This window comes from Callionymus lyra, chromosome 5 (assembly GCF_982586985.1).
Source record: "Callionymus lyra chromosome 5, fCalLyr1.hap1.1, whole genome shotgun sequence".
NCBI classification, from domain to species: domain Eukaryota; kingdom Metazoa; phylum Chordata; class Actinopteri; order Syngnathiformes; family Callionymidae; genus Callionymus; species Callionymus lyra.
In genome coordinates, this window is record NC_141822.1 from 23,907,230 (window position 1) to 23,924,638 (window position 17,409).

The 17,409-nt window shown below is 38.3% G+C and overlaps 2 protein-coding genes across 2 annotated transcripts in view; both read right to left on the reverse strand.

The window, feature by feature from the left end:
- Positions 1–3,677: 3,677 nt before the first annotated feature.
- klhl41b (kelch-like family member 41b) lies at positions 3,678–7,984 on the reverse strand. The gene is made up of 6 exons (XM_087791534.1): positions 6,781–7,984; positions 6,170–6,327; positions 5,983–6,090; positions 4,670–4,855; positions 4,014–4,160; positions 3,678–3,924 (listed from the first exon to the last, which is right to left on the reverse strand). Exons 1-6 carry the CDS (start codon positions 7,879–7,881, stop codon positions 3,813–3,815), a joined length of 1,812 nt encoding a protein of 603 aa, XP_087647660.1. The 5' UTR covers positions 7,882–7,984; the 3' UTR covers positions 3,678–3,812.
- Positions 7,985–9,940: 1,956 nt separating this feature from the next.
- The window catches only part of LOC148079848 (uncharacterized), a 29,960-nt gene continuing 22,491 nt past the window's right edge, over positions 9,941–17,409 (reverse strand). The window contains exons 32-36 of the mRNA XM_087791535.1: positions 16,837–17,394; positions 15,574–15,791; positions 15,297–15,510; positions 13,101–13,295; positions 9,941–10,323 (exon numbers count right to left, since the gene is read on the reverse strand). Of these exons, the coding sequence (XP_087647661.1) occupies positions 13,108–13,295; positions 15,297–15,510; positions 15,574–15,791; positions 16,837–17,394 (1,178 nt within the window). The 3' untranslated portion in view covers positions 9,941–10,323; positions 13,101–13,107. The remainder of the gene's footprint in view (positions 10,324–13,100; positions 13,296–15,296; positions 15,511–15,573; positions 15,792–16,836; positions 17,395–17,409) is intronic.

A 17,409-nucleotide genomic window follows, 5' to 3' on the forward strand; every position in this document is an offset into this window, starting at 1 on the left:
AAGTGGTAGTGTTCAGCCCGACGGGAGACCACATTTCCCATGAGCACTCGCTAAAAGGCGCAAAAGTTGCCATGTTGCAGCAGTTGGACAAATTTTCTTTTTCTAGACTTCCATTTGCTGAATGAAGGATGGATACAGGTGAGGTAATAAATCAGATTGTGGATAATGAAATATGATATGACGGCTTTGTAAATAACATAACTTTAATTTTGTTTTTGTACCGTAATTCCTCCCACCACAACCGGCGCCATATGTAGCATGTTCACACCATCCCCAAGAACTTTTACAGTGAAAATAAAAATCACACAAAACCCCTCAAGTCACAATTTATGAGTCATTCCACTAGTTTTAAGTTGATGTGTCATCACAAGTTTCACAAATATTTTAGTACACAAATATTAAGGTACCCAAACTACCTAGAGCTGCTTTAACAAAGCTACTAGTTCAAAGCTGTAGCACACATGCCAGGCCTATATGTGGTGTTGTAATGTCCTTATTTAAATAGTGACGGAAGAATAACAACTGGAACATGAATAGCTAAGTGGAAGCCAAATACTTTCAATAAATTCAACAGTTTTTGCAGGAAGCCCCCTGTGGGGAAAACAGAAAATGTAAGTGGGATCTGTAATATAAAACGGATCACAATCTTACGACATAACAATATTGTTGCGCACACAAGCCCTCATTATTTTAGGAATCAGCTTTAACTTCAGACAATGAAATATGATGAACTGGACGAGCAACAGTCAATAACAGAAATATTCCAAAGACGTTAATTGGCTCCAAATAGTTTTGATGTCAAAGCCAAAATGATCATATGTGGCGACACTATTGTAAGTTTAGATTTTTTTTTTTAATAAACTCGGATAGAAAAGATCTCTTCTTCTTCTCAACACACCGGTTCATGAACTCTCAGAGGCTCAGACAGTGACCTGGCAACTCCAGACTGCTCGTCTCGCTGCTCTCAGTGTCTGCCATTGTTATATAACAGTGACTATTATCATAGAGCGAAGAACTTTGTTTCTTTCACTCTCATCTTAACATCGGTTTAGCTGTATATCTGTACCTTTTATACAATCATACACATGTTTTTCTTTGTATACATCAGAGAATTTTTAATTAAATAATTAGTCAAACTATTTATTTTTTATTTTTTACCAAACACATTTTAACTTAATACATACATTTACCAAATCAATTATAATTGGTTTTCAAGTATAACCAAACAATTTTCAACTGTAATCAAACTGTTTCTTTAAAGATTGAAAATGAAGAAGTAAAAGAAAAGTTCTTATTATTTTATCATTTCATCCTGAATAACGATCACAGTCAGAATATTTAGAATTGTGTCAAGGGCAAGAGCGACTCCCCAAAAATATGAACAAATAAACAAATGAGTAGGAGTATTTAATGTTGAGTCTTCTGGAAAAAAAAGAAAGATAGTCTTTAGTTCAAAACCTATTCAGAGAAGAATCAAATCAGACGGAGGCACTGAGAAGTAATTGTAGATGGGCTGAAGGCACAGACACAAAAGAACGACCTTTGTCTCATGCATTAATCTTAATGTTCCGTCCAACGCTGATGACAGAAGAAGGTGTCTCTTCATCTCCACAGACGTCCAGGACCATCGCCTGCATGTATGGACCCCATCAACATGTGTCAGAAGAGAACCAGTGCACTTCCTCTTTCTATTTTACACATGGCTTTGGAAAAGAAATCCACGACCAAGTTAAAGATTGTAAGAATTCCGAATAACCAGGTGCTGTTCTCGGACTGATAACAGTGTCACAGCTAATGCGTGTCACCTGTCAGAAGCCAAACCAAGTCTCCCTAATTACTGTCAATGGTTACTTTATATAACAAATACCAGCAGGGCTAAGTAAAGCACAATAAATGACATGCTGTCGTACAACCTGTGAGTTGTAGAACGAACTCATCTCATCAGCCATAATGACAGGTTCAAGTCCCAGAGTAAATACCATATACTTATTCAACGTGGGTTTGTTATCTGTTCTACTTATTTTACACGTACATAAATGTATAGGTATTTCTGTATTATGTGTGTTGTGTGCATGTGTGTGTGTCTGTGCCTCCCGATTTTATAGACTCACAAACCGCTCTACAAAATTATCGCGTAAACTACTGACCTTTTAGTGGGTTTTTTTTTTATACGTCTAAATTTGATTTAAATTTAATTGATCACCTTTCCATCTGATATTGCACAAAGATGGAGTCCCTTGCTCGGAGCGCACTCATAAAAACTTCAACAATATATGAATATATTCACAGAATATCATCTCATCAGCCGCAAATCGACCACAAGCCTCAAGTGAGACTTGCATTTTATCAGATAATCTACTAAAAGAGAGAGAGAGGAAAAGGTGGGTCATTAATGAGATCATGATGAAACGTACATTAAAGACCCAGTTATTGTTAAATAAACATCATCTTCTTTTTGTAGCTTTCTTTTTTCTTTCATTTTACTAATGAAAGCATCTGCTTATGAGTTGCTTGATCAGATTTAATGATGGTTGTGTGTTTTTTACTTTTATGTCTCCGGACACCTCCTGATCCGTCGAGGCTGTCTGTAACTGAAGACAAACTTCATTTTAAATCCTGTAAAATCATTAAATTGTGCCTCCATCATGCGTCCCGTTGTCCACTATAGGTCACAGATAAATGCTTTTATTGAGATATACAGTTAATTGAAAAGTGTTTAGCTTTAAAGCAGGAGCTTCATCCTGATGGAAGAAGAGAGTGTTGTCACTGCATGTATTTGTCCCTCAGGTACGACCTTCAACAGGGTACAAGGATCTCCAGTCTCCTCTAGGCTTACTCACGTCATGTGACACTAGTGCCTGGATGTCCTCCGACAACATTAGCTGACTCCATTCTTTTGCTGAACCCCTACTGACAGACAAACAGATTTATTAGTAGAACATAAATGCCTGATTAGAAACATCCATTACAAATAAAACGTTTGGTATAAATAATAAATTGTGTCTGAATATATATTTAATAAAAAATAAATTACCCATGATTCAATGTTATCGTTTTGACTTGGCTGTTTATTCAATTTTTTTTTTTTAAACCATTATTATTATTTATTTAATTTCTTATAGAATTCTGCTGGCAACACGCTTCAGTCTATTGAGGGGGCGTAAAAAATGTAACGATGCTATAGCTTTCTTTCCAAAGCGACCAATCCTTAAAAATATTCCTGTACAGATTCTGAAAATTTACCAAAATAACCCCTTAATATTCTACTATTAAAGTCCCTGAAATAATCATTAATCATCAATCATTATTTTGTTTCTAGGGCGGAAAATATCATGTTGATTGCCATTGATAAATGTTATTACATTTTTAATTGAATTTTTCTTTTTTATTTCCCCCTGCTGGTGGAAACAAGTATTGCAGGCAACACTAGTCTCAGATACAGCAGATACGAGATTAATTAATTATGAGATCATGATTAATGAATGTATTTTTGATCTTTTTTCAGTACTTATTGATATCAGAGTCTTCTTCTGTACCGAGAGGAGAAAGAAAGCCACTCACCACCACGTGAAACTGATGAACAGAAAAATCTTAATTTTTCCCAGGACCATAGTTTGAAGGTCAAACTCAAAGTCAACGGAGCAGAAGATTAAAAATGTTTATTTTACAAAAGAAAATGAGCAAAGAGCTTCCCGTCTAAATGGTTTCTAATGCCGTTAAGGATTCAGTCTATGAAGGAGGTTTTCCGGTGCAGAAATGAGCTAAGCGTCAAAGGAATCGGAGCAGTTGATCATCAAAGGAGACGAGTGAGTCTACAACTTTGGCATCCTGGCGGCGTTGAGGCGCATGGAGACGCAGGAGGAGCCCGCAGCGTAGCGCATCTCTCTCAGCATGCCGCTCCACTGCTTCTTGTCACTTTCATACCTGAAAAGCAGAGACGGAAATAAAAACCCTGGATCTTTGGCCGAAACAATGATACATGCCGGAGGAAAAAAAGGGGGGACGAGACTCACTGCCACACGTCTGTAACCTCGGTGGGTGTCACCTCCTTGTCCTCCGTCTCCACCATGGTGAAGCCTCCCACGGCATACAGAGCTGAGCCGGCGCTGACCAAGTTGACAGAGCTCCTCTCTTGAGGAAACTCTGCAAAAGGCTCCCACCTGAGGAGACGCAGCAGAAGGAAAAAGGTCAGGGAAGATGAATAAATGTACTTTTTGTCCCAATTAAAGCAGTATGTATAACTCACATTACAATATTCTTCCCCACTGAGAATCATTTTAGATCAGTTTTCCTTAAAAAGGCGAGCTTTTTTTTAGCAGATATGACCCATCTGAATTTAGACTTTCACAAGCTTAAAAATATCTAAACTTTTCCTCAAGTTTCTTTCAGAGCACGGAGAGGAAAAGTAGGTCCGCCTCACTGAAGTGTTTCTGATGTACTGGCTCGTAGGAAACCACAGGAAATTTCCAAAAAATCACACTTTTTGGAAAGTGTGAGACCTCCGACTCTGAAGCAATATCACAGCCCGTCAATCCTGAATCACAGCCAACCGAAACCAATTGGCGCCTCGGCCCGGTCTCTCACCACCATCTTCATTCTCTCCTTTTAAGAAAAAATCTTTTTCTCTATACTTTTAGGAATGAGTCATTTCATCCGGTGTGTGACCCACTTGTTTGTGGCAAAATCGTAGGTTTCACAGGAAGCGCTGAGCCCCGCCTCGTTGACGCCGCCTGCCACGATGATCTTGCCGTTGTGAATGGTCGCTGCAAACATGGACCGGGCCGTCTTCATGGCCGCCAGCTCCCTCCACTCGGCCTGCTTGTGGTTGTACACGAACATCTTGTTCAGAGCTTTGCTGTGGAGAGAATCAAAAGATGAATTTTCCTTTCTGTTTTTGTTCTGTAATCTTCATTTAAACTGATGTTTTTTGTCATTAAAAAGTATACATTTAAATCTGAATCCTTCACAATAATTGTAAAAATGGTTATTTCATGAACAATAAAAGAAGCTTTCATTGCCGAATCATTTTTCAGTTTTCTACATTTTCTTTTGTGTCGTCTAAATAGTCACTTTTGTTTGAGTGACTCAATGACATGTCTGAGTAGCTTTAATTATTGAATCACTTTTTGCTGAACAAAAGACATCTTTCAAAAATTCAAAAAATAGTATTATAGTTCAAATCTTGTTTCAAGTAAAAACTTTCTGATTTAAGTTTCTAATAGTCTCATTTACCAGACAAACATCCGATTTAAAGATATTAAAGGACAGAAATTCCTCCTGAATTGCTCGTTAAGAATTAAGAAAATCTTTTCGACTAGAAGTCTTGTTTAATTATATGTAATAAGATGGTTTTAGAGAATTCGCAAGAAAATGTTTCTGGTGCAATTTTCTGTACTTTATGCATATCCAGCCATCATTTTGACTAAAATTAATACTTGTCAAGAGAATGAAGCTCATGGTAAAGTCAAATAAGTACATTTTACATAACAAAAAATAAAATATTTTGATTAGATTTCAGATTTTTTAAAAATCTTTTTCTTTAAAACGTTTCTTTATTGATGGACGGGGGATAGACCTCTGTGGAATACCCTTTAAACTTTCTGTAATTCTAAGAATACTGTGAAAGAAATCACACAAAATATATGCATATATAATTTATATGACACTGTATAACCAGTACAGATTGTACGTATATATTTTTTGATGGTTGTCTTTTCTTTTGGTGCTATAAACCTTAATTTATAAGGGGGGTGGGCGAGTGTATCTTGATGTAATTCATGTGTACATCGATGTAAATACAAATAAGAAAATATAACAATGAATATTGTTGACTATTCACACCTTGTTGTTCACAAGCTTTTCTTGCTTTATGTCAAGATCTGTTCTTAAGATGGTGAGATGCTTCCCTGAAGTCTAGTTGACGGACTACAACAGCTGCACTCGCACACAGACACACACTAACTGACACACAAACAGACTCACTTGTCATCTGTCTTTCCTCCAATGCAATAGACGAGACCTTTGTGGGAGACCACAGCATGACCGTGGATCTTCAGAGGCAGTTTTTTGGTTTCGCTCCACTTAAGCTTCCTAGAAAACAACAGTACAGTTTCCAATGAAGTGTTGCTGAAACATGTTGATCCACGTAAGAGTAAAACGTGTGACTGACTCGGTGTCGAAGCACATGACGTTGTCCAGAGACTCGTTGGTCTGCAGGTCTTTTCCAGCAACGGCAAACAGGAGGTTCTCGCACTCCCCGATGTTGAAGAGGCACCTTGGAGATGGCATCGGTGGCAAGGCGACCCATTCGGATGTAAGAGGGTCCAACTGTCACAGGGATTCCAGACGTATTTATTGATCAGATAAAACACATTAGAAAGCTGTAGGGCTATGTTTTTCAATATATCTTCTCACATTCATTTAAAGAAAAACAAAAACTTCTGCAGGACCAGAAATGTGTTGATACTAGAGTGACAGAAACCATCTATCTAAGGCTTAGTCAATCAAGTAAACATCAACAACATTGTGAAGATTTTGATTTGGAATTCACGGTGGATTTTACAATTCAATTACCATTCAAATCTTGGTAAACCTTAAGGTAGACAGTACATTGCTGAAGTCTAATTATAAGTGGTAGAAGCACATCAATCGATGCCAACAGTGTTTTCTGCCCAATTTTTCAGATTAATATTTTATTGACAAATGTATTAATTTACGATTACTTCTAGATAAAGAACAGAAGAACAACATACATGTTGGTTAAGGCGATATACTGCCTACCTGGTAGAAGTAGCACTGAAGCGGCATGTCCTTGTTCTCCTCATCCACAAAGAGTCCACCTATGACGTAGAGCTGGTTCCTCTGGGACACCATGCTGACGTGGTTCCGTGGCACTTGCTCGGACATGGCGGCCAGGAAGCATTCATTCTCGATGGCGTCGTAAGCCACCGCTGCCGCGTCATTGATCATCAAGATGAAGTCACGCGTGTACATGCCGTGTCTGCGGTTGTCATTCAGGCAGCCGGGGATCAGGGCGGCGTCTTCTCCTTCGGTGCCTTCTTCGCCCTCCTTTTTCGGGGGTGTTTCTGGGAGCTTACCCTTGTAGGCATCCCTGACGAGTTGGATGGTCTTCTGAAGCTCAGGGTCCGACTTGATGATGTCGTCAGTCTCCACTCGGTCCTTGAAGTACTTCTCTGGCAGCAGGCGGAAGCGGATGCAGTTAAAAGCATCTTTGAGGACCTTAACCCGCTTATCCTTGTCATAGCGAACCCAGTTCATGACCGCTTCGAACACCAGTTCCTCCTTCTCCACGTTCAGTGTGTCTCCTCCGATGACCGCGAACAACTCGTGGGCTGCGAGCTTGAGGAACGCCTCCTCTTTGTGGAGCGTCTCAAAGCGGTCCGCGACGTAGTTACGGGCAGCCACAGCGAGCCTAGGACAGTTAAGAACCAGACCCAACCTGAAGATGGCCAAGCAGTTGTCCACGGACAACCTCTTCTGAAGGTAGTTGACGCAGACGGTGAAGACCGAGGGGATCTGGAACCTGTTGGCAATCGCCACGATGTCCTGCACGTTGTCATCGGTGAGGTCAATCTCAGCCGAGTAGAGGTACTGAACGACCATGTCCAGGATGGATGGGTTGACGTCCTCCAGGACCACCTCTTTGGTGTTCGCCACCTCCTTCCCGTCCTCAGTGAAGAAGATCTCTCTAAAGTAGGGACTGCAGGCCGCCATGATCAGTCGATGGCAGGGGAAGCTGCGGTCCCCCACCTTCAGAGTGCAGTCCACAAACTTGTTCTCATTCAGCAGCTCCTTCAGTCCATCCTGGAGCAGAGTGCTCTGAAACAGGCGTAGTTCCTCCTTGATGGCGTTGGGGTCCATTTTACCAGGAGGGGAAACAGAAGGTGAAAGAAGAAGGGTCGAGAGAGAGGAAGGAGTGTGAGGGCCACAGGTCCTGTGGGCAGAGGGTCCTGACTGGAAAAGGCAGGGCAAAGGAAAGATTCCCAGTGTGAACACCATGCAATTTAATCCTGTCCCCTTCTAAATATAGAGCCGCTGCCCCCCCTCCTGCTAAAACTGCAAAGGAATCTGACTGGACCGAATCACAGAGCTGCTCGACAGCTGCTGTCACAGACTGAAAGAAGCAACTGGCTGGTTGGGACTGGTTTGCCACCGTGATTCAGCTCCAAGAGTATCCGGTTACAGAGGGGGACAATGCCGTCAAAGCCCCTGAATAGACTGAAGCGTGTCACCAGCAGGATATTTACAATCCTCACTATGACAAGGAAAATATTAACCAAATTAATCAAACCCTATGTATATCTTTTCTAAATGGTAATGGAACTCATGGGAAGGTTTTTATTGGTGATTCTGAGTATTTGCTTGTGTTTCCTGGTTGATAAGAAGCAGAGAGAAAAAGATGTGATGAGTTCACTGTGACAGAAGAAACCCACAATAGATTACATCTAATTCAAGGTACAGCAATGAAAGAAAAATTTGGGCTTCAATAAAATGTTTTACCCACTTCTTACTTACTTACAGTTGGAGAAATATCTATATTCTTAAGTCATATTAATCACATACAATGTGTAATTGAAAATACTTGATTGATGGAAATGGATTAGAAAAAATACTTGTGGCATTGATTACATTGATTCTAATATATATATATATGTATATACTGTATATTTGGAATCTTGTTTGGACTTTACAGTTTCCAATACAGAAAACCTCACAGGAGATCTCACCAGGAACAGAACAATTGTGTTTAAATGGAGCTAAGTAGCAGCAGCTGCAGTGAAACAGGTGAGACACACACCGACACACACACACACACACACACACACACACATACACACACACACACACACACACACACACACACACACAACTCAGCACTCCTCAACCCTTTGGGCAATTACAGTCCAACTTGGAGGGATCAGCAGCTGTGTGGGGTTCAAGAAAGTTCGGCAAATTCTCTTCTTATTCTTCGGTTTAACATTTAAATTAATTAGATTGTTCAGGGTTTTTTTTAATCTGGCACGTAAACATGTTGTTTTTTTTTAGATCATCCTGATTTCTTGCCAAACTCTATTTTTGAATCTGAAGTTGTTCCACTCTGGTTTCACACTTATAGATAAATACTATCCAATTAGTAGATCATTTCTCAACTAAAAAGAAGTTCAAACTCATGATATATCGAAAAAGAAAGAAAGAAAATCAATGTTTTCTCGAGTAACTTTCAGTTCATGGCGGATGTTAGACGTAAACACGATGAGGCTCTAACATTACGACTGTTCCAAATATTTTGAATATATAGATCTGTAGATCATGACAGAAATCCACCATATTTTAATAACAAATAGCATTAAAAACAGTTCAGCTTGACACGACCAATAATGAAGCTTGGAGAGAACTCTAAATAAACCATTTAAATAATAATCCCATTTACTAGTTTGTAACAACACTAAAAATGTGGTGTAATTTAATAATAAAAAGGGCTAGAATCCAAAACAATTCTCAGCATTCGCCAACCTTTGAAAGCAGGTTCCTCCATCAGATACCCAGCCACTTTGAATAAAACTGATAATATATGTTTTTTTTGTTTTTTTTAAAGCAAAGAATACTGTTTTAAAAATTGAGACAAATGTTAAATCAACTGTGCATAAAAACAATTGGTCAATTCAATCTGCTGCTGTGGTGGAGAAATCAAGCTCTGCCCATGTGTCAACAGGAACACTGTACTTTTTCAAAAACAAAAAAGAGCACAAAAGTAAGTTGGATGAAATGAAAAAGTAACATAAAGTAAAACCTTTACTTTGTTTTTTTTTACCATAAACTCCCCTTTATTTTGTCCCTCCCCAAAAAAAAGAGTATTCAGAAGGTGCTTCTTGACGCAATGATGACTCTTTATGAAAGATATTTCACTTTTACACAAATCTACGGATGTTTGTTAAAAAATGTTTATTGTATTCATTGTTGAGTATAACAAGTGTAAACAGTCGGCACAACAGTGTATTACTGTGAAGAGTAAAAAAAAACACTGTACATTACATTGAACACGTTACAGAGCACCAGTCGGGTAATATACTGAAGAGGAATATTTGGTTGATATAAGTGATGAAAGGCGTCACCGTGGGGATGTTGTTCACACAGTTGTTAATAGTGTTGCTCTTAAAGTCCATCAATGTGTAGTGAGCGAGTGTCCCATGTGAGACAGGAGAGGGGGGTGTGGGGGTTCCCTGGAGAGAGCGTGCTCATCTGTATTCCTGAGTGGTAACATCCACAGAGCATAAGATTCCGTCGCTGGTTTTCACTTACTGTCTGTGAAGCACAAAACAAGGTTTCATTTGTGTCGACAGTCGTAGGAAAAGACTTGACGCTTAAGAGATGTAACTGTTGCCATGCATTATGGGACATGAATTTTGTACATTCGATTAGTTGTGATGAGCACATGTTTTGTGTTTCTTTGCACAAACACAGCTTCATTAAACATACAAAACTGAGCGTGATTTATTTTTGAATTTGTTCTGAAAGTTATATTCTTCTTTCTCTGATATCAAACTTTATATCCATGTCTTCTGTGAGGTGCTGTTGGGAGATGTAGAACAGGGATATGGACAAACCAGCAGTAAAGTGGAGCTCAAATTGAAGGAAAAACCAAACAGCACTGATGAAAGGGTGTGTTTTTGTCGTTTATGATTTGAAAAAGTGTTGATCCTCTGAAGGAAGGAAAGCTATTTGTGATTCCTGTGTTATGGGATGTATACGAGCTGTGATTTATTTTCCAGTGAATCAGTAATTCACATAGACGTCTGTCTGCCCAAAAAAACTTCCTTAAAATAAATGGATTTTTAGAGACTGGCACTGTCCTGTGGTGTTGGCACTATTCGGAGCCCTCTGAGAGGAATCTGCGAGGATGGCATGCGGAGCCGAGTGCCATCAGGCGGTTCTGCACCACTTGTCATCTTAAAGTTTAAATCACTAATCCAGCTAAATTGGCAAGACCGCACAGGAATTCAAACTTGTCAGCTGAATGGAAATGACCCAATATTTTATGACCACAGTGAATCCTTTAAAGCGGGGTGTCAAAGGGTTTCCTAAGATTTGTACCTTTATCATCTGTAAATACGACATGACATTCTATGAAGTCAATAAATATTAGAGACTGGCAGAAATAAAAAGTTTTTCTCTCTTTTTCAATCTCTAAAAACATTTGATTACAGTGGATTATTTTTACAATTAAAAATCTTTGATTCTAATTTATATTGGTTGAATAAAGTTGAAAGTTGTTTGATTACAGTTGAATATTGTTTTATTTCAAAAGAATATAGTTTAATAACAATTGAAAATAGTTTGATTACAGTTGAATATTGTTTAATTACAGTTAAAAAAAAAATTTTTATAGTTAAAATATTTTGATAACAGATAAAAATAGTTTAAATACAGTTCAATATTGTTTTATTTTATTTGGAAATAGTTTAATTACAGTTGAAAATTGTATAATTACAGTTGAAAATTGTTTGATTACAGTTTTTAATGTTTGATTATATTTTTTAATTGTTTGATTACAGTTTTTAATGTTTGATTATGTTTTTTAATTGTTTGATTAGTTTTTAATGTTTGATTATATTTTTTAATTGTTTCATTACAGTTTTTAATGTTTGATTATATTTTTTAATAGTTTGATTACAGTTTTTAATGTTTGATTATATTTTTGAATTGTTTGATTACAGTTTTTAATGTTTGATTATATTTTTTAATTGTTTGATTACAGTTTTTAATGTTTGATTATATTTTTTAATTGTTTGATTACAGTTTTTAATGTTTGATAATATTTTTTAATTGTTTCATTATAGTTTTTAATGTTTGATTATATTTTTAATTGTTTCATTACAGTTTTTAATGTTAGATTATATTTTTTAATTGTTTCATTACAGTTTTTAATGTTTGATAATATTTTTTAATTGTTTCATTATAGTTTTTAATGTTTGATTATATTTTTTTATTTTTTCATTACAGTTTTTAATGTTAGATTATATTTTTGAATTGTTTCATTACAGTTTTTAATGTTTGATTATATTTTTTAATTGTTTCATTATACTTTTTAATGTTTGATTATATTTTTTAATTGTTTCATTATACTTTTTAATGTTCGATTATATTTTTTAATTGTTTCATTATACTTTTTAATGTTTGATTATATTTTTTAATTGTTTCATTATACTTTTTAATGTTTGATTATGGTTGAACAGCAATGTGGTATATTTAATAGACTGATATCTTTCTGGGACTCCTGTGTTTGTCTCTATGTTGTCTTGGCCATTAAGAGTTTTTAAATATGTGTGTATTCTTGAATGTGTACTGCTTTTGATTATTCAAACGCTTTGTGACCCTGGTCTAGAGAGTCACTCTACAAATAACTATTACCTACTAACATTATGTAGTCGCGTAAGAGCCATGAATGAAGCTTGATCAAGGGCTTTAAAAATGTAGGCTTTTCCTTGATTTTCTGGAACTCCTGTTGTGTTATCAGTTTTATCTTGCCCTTTAAAGTATATACTTTATTGAATATTGTTTTGATTGTTTAAGCGCTTTGTGACCCTGGTCTGGAAAAGCGCTATACAAATAAAAATTACTTACTTACTTACTTACTTTAAATTGCCAGACATGTCAAGCTTTTACCTACAATAGCTACTTCGAAATAACCTTGCTGTGTAGTACCTGCCAGATTAAACGTAAACTAGAAACGAAACCTTATAATTATTGAATTTGTCATCCACCATAATAAAGAGTGATGAACATTGCATTGTGACCCACTAGTATTAAATCCCCCTTTTTATTGATTTTATAATTTGCAAACAAAAAATGTAATTCTTTCTGTTTTTGGCCGATAAAAGGATACTGGAGTCCAAAAACGAGCTAACAAAAGAATTCACTGATGGTGCAGTTCAGTGTGTGCTCACCTAGTTTATGTATAGAGGGAAGCAGCTGTGTTTGAAGTGTGTTTTTTTAATTAACAATTTCACAAGTTATGAACCTGTAACTTTTCTGTCACACTTTTCTGCCAGTATTAACAGCTCTCCTCGCGGCAGGTGTACCTGTGGCTCAGATCCTCACACACGTCCTCTTGCATTCCTCCTCTGTGTCGAATCGGTTCAAGTTGCCCTCGCAGCCTCCGTACCAGAACTGGGCGCAGGCGTTGGCCTGCCTGTCGTAATACCAGCGGATGTTATACTCCCGACACGTGCCTTGATCGAGAACCAAGTTGCAGCGAGGATCCAAGGGCACGGTCTCTGCAGGAACATGTCGCACAGAGACAGAAAGAGAGAGAGAGAGAGAGAGGGGGGGGGAGAAAAAAGGAAACAGGTTGAGATCACAGACACTGATTCACCAGCTCTCTTCTGCTAATGAGCTGTCCATGTGAAAGTGGCGGTACTATTCCGAGGCAACATCTGTTTCTGTTCCTCTCTCCAACAAGAGCTGATTCCACAACCTCATCCACACTGCGTCAAAAATAATTGGCCTTCCTGCCTCTCATTGACATGACCTCATTAATCGGCCTGTCAGTCATGAAGGTCCAATCAAAAGCCCAAAGGAAGAACCCAACGGAGACGCTCACACAACTGACACGGGTTTTCCCATAAGATTTTGCTCGGGTAGCACTGTGTCCCAGTTATCAAGGGACATCGCGGTCAAGTAAGACGTCGGGCCAGTACGCAGTAATACGAAAACCGCGGAAAATGTTTTGAATAAAAAATGCAAAAGCTGTGTAATTTAGTTTTAAATATTTAATGGTCCCTTTATCATGCTTGCATGGACTGAAAAGGGAGCAAACGTCATTTTTGGCTTATAAGCTAAAGGCTAAAGGAAGGATGGAGGACTTTTAAAAATCTGTAACTTTCTTAATATTTGAGCTTCAGGACTCCCTTGGAATAAGACAAATAAAAATACCCTATTCATGAAAGCACTAATAATAAAGGCCCACAAGAGGTTTCAAAATCGATATTTAATTCTAGTTTTAATCCTAACTACCAACTTGACCACATGTACTATGGTGTTCAACAAGTCTCCAGTCAGTGGTGACGGATTCATTGATTGATTCTATTTTTGATTCTGAATAGGATGGAGAAGATGTATTCTAAAATTAGACATTGATAGTAAAAATAGAAATGGACAGAGGATTCTGTGGGAACTTGTCAGCCTGTTTTTTATTTTATTCAAAAGGTTTTCCCCCTTTCTTGATGGAGTTTGAAACCTCCGGAATTAGACCATCATTACCCTATACAAATGTATGAAGACGGAAGTAGAATCCTTCACAAAGTCAAGACACCACAGAAAGAACCACAGAAAAAATATGGTCAACTGATCTGGAATTTTAGCATCACTTAAAAAATAAATATAATTTAGAAATAAATATATCAAAAACGCGAGTGAACACTCCCTCATGCAATTTCCTTCTCTCATATTTCCTGAAGGCAATTACCGGTCTCAGATAGAAAAACAGAATGAATAAATGGCAGATATATTAAGATGGTATCTTTATTTTTTACTTTTCAATTCCCACATATGACAGAACTCTATCTATTGCTATCTATTATTAAGTGCATTTGAAATATTCTGGAACATGTTGTCCCTCAAAATCAACTAAAAAATCAATATAATAAGTAACATATTAAAGATTTTATGATAATGATGTTTCATCCTAAAAATAAAATAGAAATATAAAAATGTTAATTACTATAACTGCTCTACTAACCTCTCCTCCAGATTTTCTAGTATAAAATAGATCATTTATTGAAGTAAAACATGGCCCTGAGAGGGTTCAATTATACTTTGACTCCACGTTATGACCACCGAAAATAGTCAACGTTCCGGCGACAGACCTAGATGGAACAAACTGCCTTTCATCGTCTGTTAGACGCTTTCCTATCGGACCCAGCGTGAGTATTGTCGTGTAGGGTAGTGCTCCACCCCCCTGCTGTGCCAGGCTGCTGAGGAGTGGAGCTGAGGTGTGCTAAATCTGCCCTCCTTCTGTGGGAACAAAAAAGAAATCTGTTGCTTAATGTCTGCGGGGATCTGCAGTGTTGCCGTGTAACCTAGCCTGGTGATGTATCGGTTCTATTTGTAGGTTTTTATCGTGGTTAAAACGAGTAGTTCCGTACGACGAGGTTTTCTAAGTTGTCATCACAACTTCCAGGTCCACACACGTGACCTGCTTCTACCGCCCTGTGAGGTTAAAATACTCACACCTGACCTGCAGCGTGAAGAAGTGCATGATGGGGGTTTGTTGTTACCTTTAGGCAGAGCTGGCCTCACAGGGACAGTCTGTACTTTTGAGAACGTTGTGGTCCTATTTGTCGAAGAGGAGGATGAGGTGGAGCCGCGGGAGTCTGGGGAAGGGATCCTCTCTCTTGTAGGTGTGAGGTCATCGGTGTGGCGGTTAAATGTGTCCCCGCGCTCGCTTCCTCTGCTCACGGTCACGGTATCCACGAAATGCCCACCATGCACCTGACATCACACCCCAAAATGTTAAGTTCTTAATGAAGAATAATGGGTTATCATGGTCCGTACCTGTCCCGTGTTGCTTGATGTTCCGACACCGCCGATGTTCACATGATGTTTCTCCTTCTCAGTCAGAGGTCGGTGTCCGTAGCCTCCAGTCACGGAGTTGCCGTTGACGACATTCCTGCCGTTACTTCCGAATCCATTGTAGCCATTAGTAACTTTGTTGTATATCAGCGCCCCGTTCTCATCCTCACAGAACTGACTCACCAACTTGGACTCCAGAGCTGAAGGGGGGAAAAAATAAAAAAGGTTATTGATATCCGAAGAAAAACATTGTTAATATGTGATGTCATCATTTAAAATGTACAGTTTGTCCGGCAGAGCTGATGTAGCTCACAAGTTCTCCTCCAGCTAAAAACTATATTACACAAAAAGTTCTGCCTCATTAGAACCTTGTTCAAATATACATATACATATAAATAGTATATAATATAAAATAGTAGCTATGTGCGTGTATGTGATCTTGATGATCTAAATACCGTATAATCTCACAAACTAAAATGAGTCTAATTTGGATGAATTTCAAACCATATTTATAACATTATACATAGTCCAATTTCAACGAAATGTATACTGTATATTTGCTTCCTTTGGTGATTTTTTTTAGGGTATTTGGCTTCATATTAACTTCCATATCATTATTTATATTTTAATTTCCATTGCCTTGGTATCTCAGCTAGTTATTATAAATAAGTTTAACGTCTAAATAGATGCTATGCTGCCAACTATCAATCAGAGCCAAATTAATTAGCGCCTGCTAATTCACAAATACAATTTTAGTAAATCGCTTTTATCCTATGGTTTCAGCCCCCACACAAAACTTTTAGATAAGTTCAGGAAAAAAGGTGTGTGTTCTAAGCAAGGCGACATTAGTAACTCATTCTCAATTGATTGACCCAGTGATTCCTAGACACTGTTGTGTACTTTTACTCGTGTACTTTTTCATTCTCATGAAAACTTACTAAAAGAATAATACTCAGTACACAGACCTATGGCTCAAGTACAGATACTACTACAAGTACTAGTCACTATTAGTATACCACTTATTAGTAACCTACTTATTAGTATACTACTACGTACACCACCTATTAGTTTACTATGCTGTATACTAAGACTAGGTGGTGTAGAAATTCTTGCATGCTTTGCGACCATGTATTATGGGACCATCCCTTATGGAGTATATTTGGAAAGAAGAAAGTAAAAAAAAAACAACCTTAAAGGTGCTAACATTTTTATCTAAACCTTTTAGCTTTAAAGGTAGAGATTCACCTGGCAGGGTGTTGAAGTCATCGATAGGTAACATGTGCTCTCCGTCCGGATCTGAAGCAATGAGGTTCAGCTCCATGAGAAATTCCGCTTGAGCTGGATCGGAGGAATTGACGATTCCAATTGCAAACATTTCAATATTGGCCGCATGTGCTTCCCGTACGGCGATATCCAGCTTCACTGGCTCCCTCTTGTCCGTCTGTCCGTCGGTGATAACGATGGCCACTTTGCTGACACCCGCGCGGGCGCTGACGAAAGCATCCTGGGTGGCCTTGCGGATGGCCGTCCCTGTGTAGGTTCCCTCTCCTAGGTACGGGATGGTCCTGATGGCCTGCTTGATGTCCTGCTTGTTAATGTAACGGGCCAGATTAAACACCAGCCGAACCTCCAGGCTGTAAAGGACCAGGCCGATCCGAGTGGCGTTGCGGCCGACGGTAACCCGATCCACGAGGGCGTTCACAAAGTTTTTAATGATCTCAAAGTTGTCTGGGCCGACGCTTTCTGAGCCGTCGATGACGAACACCAGCTCCATTGGCCTCTCCTTACACTTGATCCCACATCCTGGAAAGACATCCC